General features: G+C 35.9%; 1 protein-coding gene across 4 annotated transcripts in view; it reads right to left on the bottom strand.

Annotated features, from left to right (window-relative positions):
• FZD3 (frizzled class receptor 3) overlaps positions 1–21,396 on the bottom strand; it is a 93,062-nt gene that overhangs the window by 48,036 nt on the left and 23,630 nt on the right. For 3 of the 4 annotated variants that reach the window (XM_029938441.1, XM_029938438.1, XM_029938446.1), the window contains exons 3-4: positions 11,310–11,506; positions 3,880–4,897 (exon numbers count right to left, since the gene is read on the bottom strand). In XM_029938441.1, coding sequence (XP_029794301.1) covers positions 3,880–4,897; positions 11,310–11,506 — 1,215 coding nt within the window. Of the gene's footprint in view, positions 1–3,879; positions 4,898–7,870; positions 8,005–11,309; positions 11,507–21,396 lie in introns of those variants that run through there. The other variant, XM_029938448.1, reaches the window with a different exon arrangement.

The raw sequence follows: 21,396 nt of genomic DNA, 5'->3' as shown, positions 1-21,396 counted from the left end.
GTACTAGATATTATGTAAAACAAAGTTTTTCTATACCTCACATATATATAGCTTGGCAGTTGTATAGACTTTCATGGGAATGGTATACTCCAAATTCAGGATGATGGTTACCTCTGGGTACTGAATAAGAGGAACAGTCCTGGGTAAGGGTTTATAGGAGCTTCAAACAAATCTGTAAAGATTTCTTTTAAAAGTCTGAAACAAGGGGCACCTAGCTGGCTCAGTCAGGAGAGTGTGAGGCTCCTGATCTCGGGGCGGTGATTTAAGCCCACACTGGGTGTTGAGTTTACTTAAAATTTTTATATAAAATGTGAAGCAAATATGTCACTTGGTAAAGCTTGGTACTGGATGGTTTTAAGAAGCCCATTTTCTCTCTCTCTCTCTCTCACACACACATACACACACATGTATAAATAACAACAGCAGGAACAATAAAAGGCGAAAAGAATGAATGAGAGCTATCATCCGAGCACTTATTATGTAGCGGCCACTCCTCTAAGTATGTGCTTATATACTCCTAAGAACAACCTCAGGGGATAGATTCTACTTTTCTTTCTTTCTTTCTTTTTTTTTTTTTTTTTTTTTTGAGAGACAGAGACAGCATGAGCAGGGAGGGTCAGAGAGAGATACAGAATCTGAAGCAGCCTCCAGGCTCTGAGCTACCTGTCAGCACAGAGCCCGACGTAGGGCTCAAACTCACGAACCATGAGATCATGACCTAAGCTGAAGCTGGACGCTCAACCAGCTGAGCCACCGAGGTGCCCTTTCTACTTTTATTTCTATCTAATATTATTACTGTTTTATCACTATTATATTCCATTATTCATTATACAGATGAGGAGCTAAAGCAGAGAGAAGTAAAGCTGGCCTAAGGTTATAAAGCTAGTAAATAATGAAAGTAAGATATGAAGCCAGGACTCATGCCCCAGGGTTTACAGCTTAATAACTACGCTATTGTTACTATGTCATTCTCTATTTTTTTCAGTATATCATAAACAATTCATTTCCAATGTTATTTCTATATGCTAGAAATGAAAAACACTTTTAACCCATGACTGTAAAAAATGCACACACACACACACACACACACACACACACACACACACATATTTCTGTGTAGCTCAAACTGATTCTAAAGATGCTGAGAGATGCATATGTGGCTCAGTCATTAAGTGTCTGACTCTCAATTTTGGCTCAGGTCATGATCTTATGGTTTGTGAGTTTGAGCTCCATGTTGGGCTCTGCGTTGACAAGCCTGGCAAACTTGCTTGGGATTCTCGCTCTCCCTCTCTCTCTGCCCCTCCCCTACTCATGCTCACTCTCTCTCAAAATAAGTAAACATTAAAAAAAGCATACTACTGGGGCGCCTGGGTGGCTCAGTCGGTTAAGCCTCCGGCTTCGGCTCAGGTCAGATCTCACGTTCGTGGGTTCGAGCCCCGCGTCGGGCTCTGTGCTGACAGCTAGCTCAGAGCCTGGAGCCTGCTTCCGATTCTGTATCTCCCTTTCTCTCTGACCCTCCCCCTTTCATGCTCTGTCTCTCTCTGTATCAAAAATAAAAAAAAAAACATTAAAAAAAAACACATACTGATGGAGTGCCTAGATGGCTCAGTCGGTTAAGTGTCCAACTTCAGCTCAGGTCATGATCTTACCGTTTGTGAGTTCAAGCCCCACATAGAGCTCTGTGCTGTCAGCTTTGAGCCTGGAGCCTGCTTTGGATTCTGTGTTTCCCCCTCTCTCTCTGCCTTACCCCTGCTTGTGCTCTCTCAAAAATGAATAAACATTAAAAAATATACATTAAAAATAAAGATGATGAAAGAATTCTAGGAATGTCTTGAAAACAGTAGCATCCTAACTATTCTAATTTATTAATTTATATGATTGAGGTTTGGTATTTTTTAGATAATCATTTCATAGTTAAATATTATTCTTTAATGGTCCTAAGATAATAATATACTTAGAATCCTTAATATAGAGAAGCATATGATGTAATTCAACCATCTCTCTCTCATTAAAAGTAAAATTCCATTACATGGTTTCAGGTCTGAAAACTAGTATCAAGAGTTTTCAATAAGTCATTCTGTCAGGAAATTCAGTTTCAATTATTTATCTTTTTTGGTCTCTTAGTAGGAGTTGGTTTTTTTTTAAGCCCAGAGCTAATATTTATAAAATCATAAAAATATCATTTTGGGGGCGCCTGGGTGGCTTAGTCAGTTAAGCATCCGGCTTCTGGCTTCAGCTCAGGTCATTATCTCACGGTTCATGGGTTCAAGCCCTGCATCGGGCTCTGTGCTGACAGCTAGCTCAGAGCCTGGAGGCTGCTTTGAATTCTGTCTCCCTCTCTCTCTGACCCTCCCCTGCTCGTGCTCTCTCTGTCTCTCAAAAAAAAAAAGTAAATAAAAAGCATAAAAAATAAAAATAAAAAAAACTATGCATATGCTCTCTCTTTAAAAAAAATCATTTTGTATAGGACTATTTATACCACAAAGAAAGGGGGACTTGGCATTCTCAGTCATTAAATATTTATAAGCACTGATTACATGCTAATCACACACTTTGCCCCTAGTACCACTATTACCATTTCTTAAAAATGTCTTTTCTCCATCTATAGCCACATTCTCAATATTACATCTATTGGGGCGCCTGGGTGGCTCAGTCGCTTAAGCCTCCGACTTCGGCTCAGGTCAGATCTCACGTTCGTGGTTTCGAGCCCCGCGTGGGGCTCTGTGCTGACAGCTAGCTCAGAGCCTAGAGCCTGCTTCAGATTCTGTGTCTCCTTCTCTCTCTGCCCCTCCCCCTCTCATGCTCTATCAAAAATAAATAAAACATTTAAAAAAATTACATCTACTAACCTACAGAATATGAATTAAAAAATATTGAAAATATGAAAAAGTAGTTCTTGCTTTCAAAGAGTTCACTGTCTAGCAGGGGAAAGAGACAAGCAAACAAAAATTATCTATAATACCTAAGTACGTTAAAGAAGGTCATTAAAACATAAGAATCAGAGGAGATGAAAGGGTGGCTGGTGCACTTTTAACAGCAAACCTGGAATATGATGAAGGAGACAGGAATGGGAGTCTGCTTCAAGAAAACTGGTCTTAAAAGGAAGGGAGAATGATAGCTAGGAGCAAAGGTTCTAGAGAAGGTTAAGATAGAGAAATAACTTAGCATCAACTATTGTGAACTACTTTCCCTGCTCCATTCTTCCCTTAGCAATAAATCTCAGTTTGGATATACGAAGCAAGTCACTGAACATTTCTAAGCCTCAACTAAGATAGATGTTTAAGAATTCTAAATTATAAAGGAAACGTGAATAAATGACTTCCAAAATTCTTTCTAGACCTAACATTCTATGATTTCATGACAATTATATGATCTGTTTAAAGTCAAAGGTAAATCATAAAATATTCAGTACGCAAAAAAGAAAAACTAAGACCAATTAGGCGATGAACTAGTTCATACAACTGCATTCTATTAATTTTACAAAACTGTTAAAACAATTCCTCTTTTGATCATCAGTAAAATTTTCACAAAAGACAGTGCTTTTTTATCAGTTGGTAAAGTGCTTCTTGCTTTCAAACCTGCAGACTTCTAAACAATCAACAAGTAAACTATTTTGTGAGAACAGAAGTAAACTGCTTAAAAGCCCATAGCTTAGACTTATAAAAGTCATCTTTTAAAAGGAAAGTATTTATGGAAACATGTGCATTACATTCTTTCTCCAATGGTTTTGTCCATTATCTTCACTTTAAAATTTTAATGTACTGGCTGAAGTTCATAAACAGTTTTTAAAAAACAACTAGCTAAGATCAGATCTTCATAGTAATATGCCTTCCCTTTCACTATCACAAATTCTGAAATTTAGAACAAGGTTTCCCTTACCTGGTACGGACATGGAATGTGATATTCTCGGCAGCGTTCTTGTATCCATGTTGTTTCCCAGATGCCACGGTAAGCTTGCTCATAAAAGTAGCATCCAATTACAACCAAGAGTGGTACGAGATAGAGAATGCTGAAAACACCAATCCGGATCATAAACTTCACCAATTTATCTTGATTCTCCTTTTCTAACGGAATTTCAATTCGAACTCTGTTTAGGGATATAATGCCAGCTAAGAGGAGAGAAACTCCAACTACCACATACAGGCAGAGGGGAGCAAGAACAAAATATCTCAATGCATCAACATCGTAGAGGCCAACAAAACACACGCCACTGATATTGTCACCTTCAATTTTATTCATCGCTAAAAGGATGATAGTTAGAGTTCCGGGGATGCCCCATGCACTGGCATGAAACAGCAACGCTTTCTTCTCAATAGCTTCACTACCCCACTTTGGCACAGCTGCCAAGAACCATGTGATGGTAAGAATTACCCACCAAACACTGCCAGCCATAGTAAAAAAATAGAGTACCATAAAAAGCATGGTACAGGCTTTATTATGAGATCCTTGAGTCACTGTGGATGCCTTATACTGTGAAGGGCTAGACGCATTGCAGGCTACTCGGTCCTCAAGCAAAAAACCAATGAAGAAAATTAATGATACCATCATGTAGCAGACTGCATAAAATATAATAGGTCTTTCAGGATATCGGAATCTTGTGACATCAATCAAAAAAGTTAAAAAAGTAAACAACGTGGCAGAGAGGCAAATGATTGAAATCAATCCTATGAAGTATCGAGCAAATGAAAGTTCTTCTCTCCTAAAGTACATATTTGGACAAGGAGGTGAACAATCACGCACGTGTAAAAAAGAATAACCAAGATCAGGATCAATTTTCAACTCTCGAGGACACCAAAAACCATAGTCCCTCTGCACTGCCACTGGACCTCCTTCAGTAGGATCACCAGCTAAACTCAGATCCACAAGTCGAGGATATGGCTCATCACAATCTGGGAACCTAAAAAAAAATACAAGATGAGAACCATTTTCACTTACTGGGAAATCTATGGATACCCAACAGTTTGGATTTCCAAATTTAGTACTCATGACCTTATTCATTTGTATATCCTTAGAGTATAATCACATTAAGTAGGAATAATGTAAATGTTGCTATCTTATTTATGGGCCATACAACTAGATTTTCCATTATTGATCAAAAAAGGATATGGTTTGGAGTGCCTGGGTAGCTCAGTTGGCTGAGCGTCCAATTTTGGCTCAGGTCATGATCTCACAGTTCATGAGTCTGAGCCCCACACCACGCTCTGTGCTGATAGTTAGGAGCCTGAAGCCTGCTTTGGATTCTGTGTCTCCTTCTCTCTCTGCTCTTCCCCTCCCCCTGACTCACGCTCTTTTTCTCTCTCTCAAAAAACTAAATAAAGATTTTTTTCAACATTTTTCTAAAAATGACATGGTTTTATGCTTCATTGTTTTCTGGCTTCAAAAACAGTATTTTTTGAAGTTTATTATTTTTTAGTAACCACTACACCCAACACGGGGCTCACACTCATGACCCCTGAGATCTAGAGTCACATGCTCTTCTGACTGAGCCAGCTGGGTTCCCCAAACAGTACACTTTATTAAAATAGTCTACACAGTCATCAGTAAGTAATGTTGTATAAAAAGACTATTAAGGACACACAGTTTAAGATTTCAAAATATAAACATACATCATAATATATAAGATAAATAAATATATAGCTCCAAAGAACAGCTTTTTTCCAATGTTTAGCTACAGCTACCCTAGATTCAATAGAACAAACTTTCGCCTAAATGTTAAGTCTTTCCTAAATGCATGACCCATGGTGTTTTGAATGTTATCATTAAAAATCATTACAGCTGGCTTAGTTTTTAGGTCTTTTCTTCCCATTTTATATTCATTCTCTGCTTATTATATTGATTAGTTACAGTCCTTCTAAGGTCTCTAATGTGAACTATTTCTTTCCCACCACCTTAATTTCTCTCTAATCCATTACATTCTCTTAGTTACTCTCAAACTTTAGTGTACATAAGAAAAACTTAATGTTGTTTTAAAAATGAAAATTCTTGGGGCTCCTGGGTGGCTCAGCTGGTTAAGCATCCAAGTCTTGATTTTGGCTCAGGTCACAATCTCTGGTTCATAGGATGGAGCCCCATCAGGCTCCGCGCTGACAGTGTGATTCTCTCACGCACGCATGCTCCCTGCCCCTCCCTAGTTCATGCCCACCCTCCCTCTCCCCCTCTCTCTCAAAATAAAAGAATAAACTTTAAAAAATTAAAATTAAAATTCTTGGTTCCCACCACTACAAATCATATTTGTATATATTTATGCCTGTTAGGTATATATATTATATCATATTTATACCTGTTAGGGCCCAGAAATCTGCATTTTAGCAAGTTTCCATAGGGATAAGACCTGCAGACTTGAGAAAGTGTCACAACTGCAGGACAAATAAAACAGGTTTGTGGTGCAGACACAAGTAAGGATACCATTCTCATAAACTTCCTGCACCTTCAATTTTCTTGCCTGTATCTGTTTCTAAGTCCTCAGACTCCCACTAACTAGAGACTTATTAATTTATATGTATCAAATACTTTCCAAGAAATCATCATTGATATAAAGCTTGAATACATGCATAACCTTATGCTGTAGCTGATTCATCTTATTTTTTAATACAATCCATTTTCTTCAATGGACTTGGAATTATAAATCCAAATGTGAGAAACCTATTCCACTTAAGCATTTCTTTGTATCCTGCAGTATGCCAGGGGTTAAACATAAAAAGACAAAAAAAAAAACAAAAAAAACAGGCTCTCTATCCTGTAGTCTAGTAGGAAATACAAACTTGTAGACATAAAATTCAGCAGTGGGATTTATGAAGCAAACAAAATCTAAATAAAGTATAAAAATAATAAAAAGGATGAATTCTTCCAAAGGATCAGGTTATGAAAAGACTTCATAAAATAAGACCCTCAGTACAGGATTTTCAATCAGTATTTGCCAGTATTGGTAGTAGGCCAATCAGTATTGCAGCAAGAAATGTAAGCAATGGCAAAGAGGTTGATTTAATATTGCTGGATCATAAAATGTACATGACTTGTGACAGGAGATGAGGTTGGAGAGGTAAGCATGTTGTGGAAGAGTATGTGTGTGTGTGTGTGTGTGTGTGTGTGTGTGTAAACATGGATATATATTTAAAACTATGCAAAGTTATACTTCATGTTTTTATAATTGTATTTGCATCCAACTGCTACACAATATATACACATCTCACTCTTATAACCAAACTCTTGATTTCTACTTAGGTTTCTCCATTTCCATAAGTGGTAATTCCATTCTTCTAGTTGCTCAGGCCAACAATGTTGAGGTCATCCCTGAATTCCCTTCTGTCTCATATACACCTCACAATCTACCAGCAATTTTTTTTAAGTTTATTTTGTTATTTTATTTTGAGAGAGAGAGGGAATGTGAGTGGGTAAGGGGCAGCAAAGAGAGAAAATCTGAAGCAGGTTCCATGCCCAATGCAGAGCCCAACATGGAGCTTGAACTCACAAACTGTGAAATTACAACCTGAGCCAAAATCAAGAGTCAGATGCTTAACCAACTGAGCCACCCTGCTGTCCCTCTACCAACAGTTTCTTTCTTTTTTAATGTTTAATGTTTTATTTATTTTTGAGAGTGAGAGAGACAGAGGGAGGGGGAAGTGGGCGGGACAGAGAGAGAGAGGGAGACACAGAATTCAAAGCAGGCTCCAGGCTCTGAACTGTCAGCACAGAGCCCTACCTGTGGCTCAAACTCATGAACTGTTAGATCATGACCTGAGCTGAAGTTGGATGCTCAACAGACTGAGCCACCAGGCACCCTCCCCCACAACCCAGCAGTTTCTATCATTGTACTTGATGATGTATCTTCTCACTTCCTCCACTGCCTCTGCCCAGTTTGAGCCGTTAATACCTCTTTCCTGGACTTCTGGAGTGTCTCCAATTGATCTCCATTTCCACATAGCAGTCCATGATCCTTTACAGATATGCCATTCCTGTGCTCATGATCGTGTCTCTTCTGCTCAAAGTCCTCTCCTGGGTTCCCAACTCAGAGACAAATCCAAATTCTGTATCAGAGCTATGAAGACCCTGCCACTGGTACTTTTCTGATCTGAGTCCTTCCATTCTCCCTAACTTACCTGTTTACAGGCTCTTTTGTACTTTAGTTCTTTGACTATACCGAGCATGCTTCCGTTTCAGAGCATTTGCATGTGCTGCTGTTTCTTATGCTTAGGTTGCTCTTCCCTAGATACCTGTATTATTTGTTCTTTCGTTTCATTCAGGTCACTATCCCAATTCCTCCTTATCATAAAGGCCTTCCCCTGACATAGAAAGTAGAATCCTGCTTCCCCATATTTTATCACTATCACCCAACCCGACTCTTTACCTTATTAGCATTCACTACCATCTGACATTATCTATTTATTGTCTCCCACCACTACCACAACTATTAGAATTTTAGTTCCATAATAACCAGACTATATTTTGTTCACTACTCATCTTCAGCATCTAGACAGGGGACACATCAATTTGTTGATTTAATGACTGTTGAATAAATATATTCATATAGGCCTAATCCAAGTAATTAGAAAGATGACTAGGAGCAGTGTGGAAGACAGACTTGGGCAAAAATGGAAGTAGAGATACTAGCTGAGCCAGAATGAAAAAACAGATAAGGTAGGGGCTCCTGGTTGACCCAGTCGGTAGAACATGGGACTCTTGATCTGGGGGGTGAAAGTTCAAGACCCATACTGAACACAGAGGTTAGTTAAAAATAACAAAAAATCTTTAAAAAATAACATAAAATAAAACCAAATAAGGCAGCAAAAATGAGACAGACATAAAATTAGTTTGATAGAACCAACAAAGTTTGTAACTGATTGGATGCAAAATCTAAGGGCAATGAAGGAGAAAGAGAAGATGACTTACAGAGAATTAAAAAATGAACAAAGGAATAAATTTTACACATGTTGAAATTGAGGTATTTGAGACAAATGCACATTAGGATTTCCAAAATGGATACTAGATACACAGATTTGGAAATCAGCAGGAAGAGTCAAGGCTACAGATTTAGATGTAGAAGTCATTAGCAGATGAGTAAGAGTTAAAATGAGTGAGATGAGATCATCCAGGGAAAGCACACAGAATAAAAATTAATAGAAACAACTCTGGGAAGCACCCATATTTAAGGGGTAGAAAGAGGAACAGGATCAAAAAAAGCAATTGAGAGTAAATTGTCTGAGAAGTAGCAGACCACAATAGTTCACACATGAAGGCTTAAATGATTTTCATGAAAAGAGGGCAAGTTGAGATTGAGGGGAATATAGAATAAAGGTGAAATACGGGTTTGAAGCAAGTGATATAGATTTGGCAGAGTTGCTGAGAGGAATAAACAAAGTATTCTGTTGATCAAACTGGAAATTCACCAAAGACAAACAGCAAAAAGAACTGCTATGTTTGGCATCATTAAATATATAGCATAATCAATCTGTAAGAAATTTGGTGAATTGATCCAGCTGGGGATCTGAACAAGTTTAGTAGAAGGGATGAATTCAAATTGCTAGTAAGAATGTAATTTCAAGTGATGGGCCACAAAGCTTAAGCTAAGTAAGGAAATAAATGAGATTAGGAAGAGCGATATGAGGAGGAGGAAATAAAAATCCAAAGTCTGGTAGTGCCCATTAAGTTCAAGTATGGCAGGAACAAGGATCTGACCACTGTGGAAGAATGAAGGTTGTTATGAAAGACCAGTGTGCCAGATTTAAGGTTTTAGAGTTAGTCAATCCCAGGCAACAGTGGGGACATAAAATAGATTTGATCCCATCAAAACAAAGAAATAAAAATAATAATGAGATTTCTATACTTGTATATAAACTGTTAATATAAAAGACCACTACAAGAAACAAAATAGGGTTCCTGCCCAAGCAATTCATAGCTGTTATAAACACCAAGAAATTAACAAATCTCTAAAAGAGGAACTATAAACACTACCACGTTTTTGGGGAGAAGGTGGATGAAATGGTTACATGAGACTAGATAAGAAATAGGTTAAACACGTGGGAAATGGAAGAAACAAATATGAGAAAGCAAAATGTCAGTGAACTATGAGAAACTAATATATGTTTTATTTCTTAAGTTTTTCAAATGTCAAATAAGAGTAACAACAACTGCTTTTTACCTACCTCCAAGGGCTATTGTTAGAAGATAAACAAAATTAATTTCTAATTAATTGTAGAAGATAAATCTAATTAATTTCTAACTTTTTTTCTAACAGGAAAAAAGAATGTTCACTGCAGCATTATTGAAAACAGCAAACACCCAGAAGTAACTTAACTGACCATCAATAGGAAATGGCTAAATAACCATAGAATATTAATAGAGTAATCCACTATGTAGCAATTAAAAGGAATGAACCAAACCTATAGATACAACTTCAGATACATATAAAAAAATTAATGATGTTTATAGATATGTATATATGTAGTAAGAGTCTAAAAACAGATACAGGAATGATTAACAACACAGTCAACTTATTACCTCATCTCTGGGGAGGAAAGAAGGGAATGAAATCAAGATGGGTACCAAGGAAGGAACTTTCAACTCTGTCTGTATTTTTTTTTTTTTTAATAAAACAAGTCACTGAAACAAGTATCACAAAATGTTAAGACTGGATAAAGTTAGACAACATTTAGGTACATATCCATTTACCTTATTATTCTTTATCCTTGAAATACTTCACAATACAGAAAGATACATTATTATATAGGAAATGCAGTATTACTGTGTATGTTATTACTAACAATAATATTCTCTCACATAAATCTGTAAGACTGTCTAGTAAACATCTTCAAATCTTTAAGAAATGCTTACAATACTATATATTGAAAATGATCTGACATTTTCTGATTCTGGTTTGCTGATACATGACAGAAAAGCATTTAAATCAGGGATACTTAATTTCCATTAAATCATTATTAAAGACATTTAATGGTGAGGTAATAATGAATGCTTATTTTCTTTATATTTTCTAATTTCATTACTCAGAGCACTTATATAACCAGAAAAGAAATTTTTTGAGGAAAAAAATGATTTTTGCCTTGATTGTTTTTCTTAATTCTTTTAAAAATTTCTTCACAAAAACATTTTTTTTCTTTCTACCTTTTTCATTTAGTGATTCCAAGTCCTTAAGGAAATGAACAATTCAGAGGCCATGAAACCACTGTTCAAAATTGAGACTAATATATGTTATATTTCAAAAGTTTTTAAAAACTGATAAACTAGAAGACAAGTAATTTAAACATTCTATAGCACAGTATTAAGTAATGATCTATGAAAATCTATGATTTTCGCACCTACTGCATTCCATATCTTCAGGCCAAGGAACACCAAACATCTCCATGAGCTCCGAACACTCACTGTAAGCCCGTTGACACAGCCTACGACAGGGAAGTGTGACACGTCCATATTCCATACAAATAGGAGCATAGAGTGCACAAAGAAATGGCCGAAAATCCCGAGAACAATCCAGATTCACCATTGGGTGGAAAGGCTAGGAAAAAGTTAAAATTGAATAATTAGAGAAGGAATTGTATACAAGTTAAAATTTTCTATATAAAATATTACAAGATTCTTTTTTTTCCATTTAAAAAAAGTCTGAAGGTTATTAAAATTTTCTGAAAGATTTTGTTCTTCTAAACAAAATCCTCTTAGCTATATTCCTAAAGATTCTAAATTGGTTAAGACTGAGGTATATCTCGGAATCTATATGTGTGTTTTAATTGATAAAGGTGATATTAATGAAGGGCAAGGCTCAGAATCACATTATGATCCATTTTACATACAAAAAAATTCATGAAAGGTATGTGCCAAATGCTCAAAAAAGTGATTACTACTTAGCAACATGATTTTAAGAAATTTTAATTTTCTTCTTTTCATGTATTTCAATCTCTACATTTTTCTTCAACTAACAAGTATCAACAGAGCAGACAAAAGTTAAAAGAGGAAAGGGAGAGGGGGTGGAGGAAGAGAAGTAGTTATACATAGCAGTAGTTATTTTGAGAGTGAGAGAGAGAGAAGAATCTCTCACATTTGTCCATATTTTTTTGGTACATTAAAAAAATTTTATAAAGAGTTCTTTTAACTCTGTTATGACATAATGTAAACAGAACTAACATTGTAATCTGATATTAAGAAAACAAAAGGAAAAAAATAGTGGCCCCCAAACATAAAACCATGCTAAAATAATTATAACCACAAGAATAGATCAAATATCCCAATAAATGTGCACCCAGATTTTTCTGGGTTTTTGACTATCAAATACTTTTCCCACTTATTTATATAATAATTTCAGAGTCATTGCTGATTTTGATCTGGTAACAGATATTTTCACCACCAGGCCTTTCTAATGAGTATCAATTAATCAATTTCTACATTGATAAATAAAACATTTCCCAAAGGTCTGCTCTACACAATGCAGTCAGAAAACCAAGAGTCACTTAACAATAAACTGTATGTGGCCATCATTTCCATGGATGAAGGAATAGCTTATGTTATACCAATATTTCCATCAAGAAAGATTTTAAAATACAGAAAAAAAGTTAAAAACATCTATTTAAAGCCAATCAAGAACTGATGAACTAAAATTAGAAGGACCAAGACTACAGAGAGCAGGGAAACATTATCCATGCGGAGAATAAACTGATAAATAAAGCCACTTTTCCAAGGAGGCATTTGTTGAATCTGAGCATAAGGCAAGAGGCTGAGAATCAGGTTTTGACTAGGCTGGTGCTAGAAAACAGAGAAACCAGCAGAGCTATGGTGGTCTTACAAGGCTACAAACAAAATTCAAAAGGAAAAGAGTAAGACCTAGGTGAGAAGAGCAAGTGCCAGGATAGAGTCTGACACAGAGCCAATATTCCCTTCAAGAAATCTGAATATTCTGAGGCTGCATAAGGAAGGATGCTAAGAAGTTAAGCAGAAAGGCTCTGAAAAGAGGAGTGGAGATTTGGGCAGTTTTACATGCTGGATAAGAGTTCAAGTCCTGAAGGGGGAACTGAGCATACCAGACTCTCAGCCTCTGAACAGCTACACTCAAGTTGCAAGAGCAAATCGAGGGAGGCAAAGACCTACCAAAACTGTAACCCAGCCTCAACTCAGGTAAGTCCCTGATGGAATTAAGGTGATCCTCCATTTATTTGCTTATCAGAACAAAGGGTGAACCTTCTCTGGAGTTATATACCATCATCTGGAACCTCACTAATATTTTGTAATATCTAACACTCAATTAAAAATGACTAGGCATTTCTAAAAAACAGGACCATATTGGGCACTTGGGTGGCTCAGTCAGTTGAACATCTGACTTCAGCTCAGGTCATGACTTCACCATTCCTGGGTTCAAACCCTGTACCAGGCTCTGTGCTGATAGCTCAGAGCCTGGAGCCTGCTTCGGATTCTGTGTCTCCCTCTCTCTCTGCCCCTCCCCACCTCATTCTCTCTCTCTCTCAAAATTAAACATTAAAAAGAAACCCAAAAAACAGTACCATATAATTACAACCAAGAAAAAAAATTACAATGGTTTGGTGACCCAGCTATTGATCTTAATATACAAGACTGTACATAGTTAAGTCAAATATACTCAGGAAAATGAAAATGAAGAATTTTATTTGAAACTAAAATCTATTATAAAAGGAATGAAATGGTAATTCTATAACTGAAATATACAATCTGAAGAACTCATTAGATATATCAGAAAACAGAATGGCAAAATGGACAACAAGGCAATAGAAAATATGCAAACAGAAGCACACAGACCAAAAACAATACCGAAAAATACATAAAAGAACATAAGACACATGTATAACATGGAAAAGTCTAAGATATATGTAACCAGAATCTCAAAAGGAGGGGAGAAAGAAAATGGGCAGAGGCATTATATAAGAAGATTATGACTGAGAATTTTCTAAAACTACTAATTGAAGACAACAATCTACAGATTCAAGAACTTCTACAAAACCCAAGACAGATAAACACAAGAAAATCACCCCTAGGCAAATGTTATTTAAATTGCTGAAAACAAAAGAAAGACATCTAAAAAGCAGCCAGTGGGAAAAAAGACAATTTACTTTTAACAGTTAACATTCAGAGCTGGCTTTGGAAAACCATAAATCAATAGAACAACTTATAGAGCTAAGAAAATATAACTGCAAACCCATAAATCTGTAGCCAGCAAAAATATCCTTCATAAATGAAGGCAGTGTAAAGACATTTTCAGACAAACAAAAATACGAGAAAATTAGTCACCAGCAAAAGTTCACTACAAGGAATACTCAACAGTTCTTTAGATCAAAGACGAAAACTCAGAAGTACTTAAAAGCAACAAAAGGGGTGAATATGTGGGAAAATGTAAATGAATACTCCCTGTACCAATAAAAAAATAATAATGCCTTAAGATACATACAAACCACAGGTATATTAATATATAATAATCAAGTGAAAAGATGGGAGGTCAGAGGAACACTAATGGAATAGTGGTTAAAAATAATGATTTTTATTAGAATATTCTAAGTCATAGGTACATATCATAATTTCTAGGATAAGCAGTAAAAAATGTGCAATAAGGTAAAAGAGAGACAAACAGAATAACACAAAAGAAGGCAAGATAGGAGGAATAAAGAAATAGAAATATGGACACACTGAATCAAATAGTAAGAGAGTAAATATTAACCCAAGCATACATTTAATTACATTAAATATACATGGACTAAAAACTCTAAGTAAAAGATTAAGAGTTTGGGACTAGGTAAAAACAAAAACAAGAAAAAAACTATGCTGTTTACAAAAGATATTTTTCCATGTAAGGAAATGGGTTAAAAACAAAAGAAAGGTAAATGGTAATGGAAGAACTAGCCACAAGACAGAATATATTTTATGACAAGTGTTCCCAGAGATAAAGAGCATTTCATAAGACAAAAAATCAGTTCATTGATACTAAAAAGCAAATGTAAACAAGCACCACTTCACATAGCTTCAAAGTATTTTAATCAGGAACAGACAAAACTAAGAGGGAAAATGTACAAACTCACACAGAGAGAGATTGATGCACTTCTCTCAGTAAATGACAGAAGAGTGAGTGATCTAAATAACTTATTTATAATCATGATGCCCAGCAATGACTGGATCCTATTTAACACATGGAATCTATCAAAATTGACTATATTCTAGATCTTAAACATGCCACAACAAACTTCAGAAAACTAAAATCATTCACAGAAGGTTCTATGACTAAAATGCAATTACAGTAGAAAAAAGTTACAGTAAGAGCCCAAACCCACTGTTTGAAATAGTAGACAACAAGCTTCTAAATAACCCATTATCAACAAAAGGAATCATAATTAAAATTTTTTTAATTTTTTAAATGTTTTTTATTTATTTTTGAAAAAGGGGGCCAATCACATGTTCCATTAAATAGATGTAGTAAAAGTATTAGATGAAATTCAACATCCATTTATTATGAACTCTTAGGAGACTAAGAAGAAATTTCCTCCAATCTTATGGCAAGTATATACATCAAACCACAGAAAACCTCATACTTGTTGGTAAATTACTGAAGCCTTCCTGAGATCAAAGATGAGACAAAAATAACTGTTATCACTATCCTATTTAACACTGTATTGAAAGTCCTCACCAGGGCAGTGAAAATATAGGAATAAAAGGTAAAAAAAACCTAGAAGACAAGAAATACAAAAATTAAAGGTATATGGATCAGAAAGAAACGATCATTATTCATAGAGGACTTGTGTTCCAGTTACCAGACTTTAATCTCTGTTCCACATTTACTCTTCAATATCAATGCTCTATGATAACAGATGGGATTTATGTCACCATTTCTCCTTTACAGTAATCATGTGCTTAAACTTTCTCAATAAAGAGTGTTGGAAGAACACTGCAGGACAAAGGGAGCTTCCATTTTGGTTGTGGCTGCTGCGCAGTCAGGCAGCAGTGCAAATGTAAAGAAATCTATGGTGCTGTATCCCAGCCATGTGCCCAGAAAGGTCCGTTAATAGTCACACTATGAAGACACAGCCTGGTGACCCCCTTCCTCCAGCCCTTCCAATATGGACACTGCATGCTTGAGATCTCCTACCTGTGGCAGTGTCCTGACTCCCTCTATCTGCTCAACCACCAGCTAACACTCCTATGCTCTGAAGAAGTGCTTCTTGCTTGCTCAGCAACCAACCATGGACTAGCTCTGGCCCAGGCAACGCAGTGAAATGTCTCTGCCATCTACTGAGCTGCAAGTACATCATCTATAATTAAGGTCTGAACCTTGGAGTTTGGGAGTCCCTTCTAAGACTGTCCCTCTGCCCTAGAGAACCCTACAGACCTATCTCTGTATTTTATAAATATTCTCCTATAATGGCTTATTAATTATTTGTATTATACATCCCTTATTTAAATAACTTTTTAACTAATTTTAATATTTCTTTTTGAGAGAGAGAGAGAGAATGAATGAATGAATGTGTGGGGGAGAGGCAGAGAGAAAGGGAAAAACAGAATCAGAAGCAGGCTCCAGGTTCTGAACTGTCAGCACAGAGTCTGACTCGGGGCTCCAACTCACAAACTGCAAGATCATGACCTGAGCTGAAGTTGGACACTTAACCGACTGAGCCACCCGGGTACTCTGAGTGTGTCTGTCTTCAAATAGAACCAGACTAATAAAACCTGTCACAAAGAAAATCTATAAACCATAGAATAAATGATTTTACTAGGAACACTGGATACAAAGTCAATAAAGACAAAAGTTATATTTCTACATTCCAGGAATATATTAAAAATGAAATTAAGATAAAAACACCAATTGAAATTAAGAAACAACTCCAGTTTAAGACCATCAAAAAGAAAGTATAGCATCCTGTATTTAGGAATTAAGTTAACCAATGAAGTACAAGACAGAAAACTACAAAGTGTTACTGAAAAAAAAAAAAAACTCAAGAAGATCTAACAAATAGACATCCCAAATTCAGGGATTAGATGGCAATGGTCCCCAAAGTGATCCAGAGATTCAATCTAAACCCTTAAAATATCTCAATGGCCTTATCTTTTTTTTGTAAAAATAGAAAAGTTGATCCTAAAATAAAACTGTAACAGTCTGAACAGATCAAACAGATCAAAACAACCTTGAAAAAAAGAACAAAGTTGGAGTATTCATACTTTCCAATTTCAAAACTTAATATAAAGCTATAGTAATCAAAAGACTGTGATACTGGCATAAATCTAAACATGCAAAAGAATAAAGCTGGAGACCCTGTGTTAAACCACATACAAAAATTAACTCAAAACTTGTAAAAGAAAATAGAGGTAAACTTTCATGACCTTGGATTTGGCAATGGTTTCTTAGTTCTGACAACAAAAGCACAAGCACACACACACACACACAAACAGATATATCACACTTCATCTAAATAGAATGCGTTCATATATTTAAGGACATTATCAGTAGAGTGCACAGACAACCTACAAAATGGAAAAAAATATTTATAAGACATATCTGATAAGAGTCTAGTATCCAGAATAAAGAACCCCACAACTCAACAAAAAGACAATCTAATTTTTTGAATGGGCAAAGAACTTGAACAGGCATTTCTTCAAAGAAGTTAATGCAATGGCCAATAAACATATGAAAAGATGTTCAATGCCATTAGGGAAATGTAAATCAAAATGACAATTAGATACTGTGTTATACCCACTAAGATAGCTGCAATCTATAAATAAATAAATAACAAGTGCTGACAAGGATATGACAACACAAGGATATGTGTTGCTGTGGGAATGTAAAATAATGTGACCGCTAGGGAAAACAATTTGGTGATTCCTTAAGAAGTTAAACATCGATTACCATATGATCCAACAATTTCACTCCTACGTATATACCCAAAAGAATTTTTAAAAATGATGTTCAAGGGAAAACGTATATAAATTTTGAAGCATTATTTGTAATAACCCTAGAGAGAAAACTAAAGCAAAAGCAAGCAAAGAGAAGGAATAAAGAAGAAAAACGGGGGCACCTGGGTGAATCAGTTGGTTAAGCGTCCGACTTCAGCTCAGTCATGATTTCGTGGTCCAGGAATTCAAGCCTTGTGTCAGGCTCTGTGCTAACAACTCAGAGCCTGGAGCCTGCTTCGGATTCTGTGTCTCCCTCTCTCTCTGTCCCTCCCCAGCTCGTGCACACGCCCTCTCTCACTTTCTCTCTCTCTCGCTCAAAAATAAATATTAAAAAAATAAAGAAAAAAAATTTTAAAGGAAAATCAATGAAATTGGAAACAGTAAAATATAAAAAAATCACTCCAATAAGAGCTGGTTCTTTGAAACTACCAATAAAATTGATTAGCTCTGGCAAGATTACTTTTTTACGTTTATTTATTTGAGAGAGAGAGAGAGAGAGAGAGAGAGAGAGAGAGAGAGAGAGTGAATGTGTGTGTGTGTGTGTGTGTGTGTGTGTGTGTGTGTGTGTATCGGAAGGAAAGGGAGAGAGGGGGACAGGGGGACAGGGGGAGAGAATCCTGAGAAGGCTCTGCACTGCCAATGCGGAGTCCAATGTGGAACTTGAACTCACAAACCATGAGATCATGACTTGAGCCAAAATCAAGAGCTGGATGCTTAACCGACTGAACCATCCAGGTGTCCTAGCAAGGCTATTAAATGAAAAGGAAAAACACAAACTGCCAATACTAAGTCTAAAAAAGAAGGTGTCACTGAGGCTCCACGGGCATTAAAAAACAATAAAGGAATATTACAAACAACTCTGTGTACATCATCTAGACACCTTAGATGAAGTAGACCAATTCTTCAAAGTCAGACTATCAAAACTCAATCAAGATGAAAGTGATAATCTGAATAGCCCTGGAAGTACTAAAGAATTTAACTTTGTGGTTAAAAACCTCCAGAAAATAGGGTGCCTGGGTGGCTCAGTCAGTTAACCCTCCGACTTCAGCTCAGGTCATGATCTCACAGTTCGTGGGTTCAAGCCCCGCATTGGGATCTGTGCTGACAGCTAGCTCAGAGCCTGGAGCCTGCTTTAGATTCTGTATTTCATTCTCTCTGACTCTCCCCTGCTCGCACTGTCTGTGTCTCTCAAAAATAAATTTAAAACATTAAAAAAAACAGAAAAACAAAAACCTCCAGAAAAGAAATGTCCAGGCCAGATGGTTTCATAGCTAGAATGTAACATTTGAAGAAATAATTAACACTGATTCTACACAATCTCTTCAAGAAAACAGCAAAGGAAACATATCCCAACTAATTCTATGAAACAAGGGATATTTAATAGTAAAACCAAAGATAGTACAAAAGAAGAAACTACAGACCAATATCTCTCATGAACATAAATGTAAAAATCCTTAAAAAGCGGTAGCAAAGGAAATAAAAAAATATTTTAAAAGCATTATATACCACAACCTAGTAGAGTTTGCTCCAGAAATTCAAGGCTGATTCAATATTCAAAAATCAATTAATGTAATCCCAAATTAACAGGTTAACAGAAAAATCATATTATCATACCAAATTATGCAGAAAAAGCACTCATGAGGGGCACCTGGGTGGCTCAGGTGGTTGAGTACCTGACTTCATCTTGGGTCATGATCTCACAGTTCATGAGTTCAAGACCCACACCGAACTCACTACTGTCAGTGCAGAGCCTGCTTTAGATCCTCTGTCCGCCTCTCACTGTCCCTCCCTTCCTTGCACTCTCCCAAAAATAAATAAAACATTAAAAAAAGAAAAGAAAAAGCACTCATAATTTTAAATTTTTAACAAACTAGAAATAGAGGGGAATTTCCTCATCTTGATAAAGAACATCTACAAACACCTTTGCAGCTATCATAATTAACAGTGAAACATGGATTCTTACTCATAAGATTGGAAACAAGGGAAGGATGTCTACTTTTACCACTGTTATTCCACATGGTACTGGAAATCCTGCCAACACAATAAAGCACAAAAGGAAGGCAGAAATTGGAAAAAGAAAACTGTTCCTATTAGCATGTGACATAATTACTGTCTACATGGAAAATCTCAAGGCATCTACAAAGAACACCTCTTTGTACTAGTGAGTTCAGCAAGGTTGCAGGATACAAGAAAAACATACCAAAAAACCCAACTCTATTTCTAGATAGAATTTCATTGCGCATAAAAAGAGCACATTCCGCATATAAAGAGCACATAAAAACTAAAACAATACACTTATAACCACTGGAAGGAAGGAAAGAAAAAAAGAAAAAGATGGAAAGAAAGGAAGAAAGAAACACCTGCATAAAAATTCAACAAAACATGTACTGGACTTGTATGGAGAAAACTATAAAATGCTGATAAAAATAAATCAAGGAATATAAAAAAAACCAAAAACAAACAGAGATCAAGATGTCAGCAGAGCCATGTTCGCTTGCAGATGCTAGAGAAGGATCTGCCCCTGGCTGCTCTCCTAGCATCTGGTATCCTTGGATTGTGACAGCATAAATCTGATCTTCACACTGCATTCTTCCTGTGCCTCTTCATATCATCTTCCCTCCATGTGTGTCTGTGTCCAAATTTCCCTTTTCTAATGATACCAGTCATATTGAATTAGGGCCCCTCCCAACTCCAGTATGACCTCATCTTAACTTCTTTCCAAATAAGATCACATTCTGAGGTACTAGAGTAGAACTTCATCGTATATATTTTAGGGGAACTAGACTCATAACAACACTGTTCATGGGTTGAAGATTCAACCTATGCCAATTCTCCCCCAAAAAGATTTCCAGATTTAATTAAATTTCTATCAAAACCCAGCATGACTGTTAGTAGGTAAAGAGGAATTTATTCTAAATTATATGAAATTATATGAAAAAATATGAAATTTTATGGTTATATGAAAAATAAAGACAGAAAAGTTACATGAAAATTATATAAAAAAATATATAAAAATAGATTTTGAAAAAGTGGAAAAAATCATATTATATGATTCTAAAATTATATGAAATTATATGAAAAAAAGAATAGAATTTTGAAGAAAAGTGGAACGAATCATGCTATCCAATTTTAAGACTTAGTATATTGCTAACAGTAATCAAGACAATGTGCTATCGGTGGAGAGATAGATACAAAAGATGAACAGAACATAAAAAAGAATGCAGAATTAAAGCTACCTAAGAATGGACAACTGATTTTTGAGAAAAGAGCAAGAGCAATTTAATGGTGAAAGGATAGTTTTTTTCAATAAATGGTGCTGGAACTAGAGGACATTAATAGACAAGAAAGTGAACCATACCTTATATAGATTAACTCAAAAGTGATCATGGATTTAAATGTACAATATAAAAATTACAAAACTTGAAGAAAAAAAGGAAAAATATTCCAGACGAAGAATTAGGTGAAAAGTTTAGAAATTATATCAAAAGGACAATCCAT

The sequence above is a fragment of the Suricata suricatta genome, chromosome 1 (genome assembly GCF_006229205.1).
Source record: "Suricata suricatta isolate VVHF042 chromosome 1, meerkat_22Aug2017_6uvM2_HiC, whole genome shotgun sequence".
Lineage (NCBI taxonomy): Eukaryota > Metazoa > Chordata > Mammalia > Carnivora > Herpestidae > Suricata > Suricata suricatta.
This window is presented reverse-complemented; position numbering and strand designations above follow the sequence as displayed.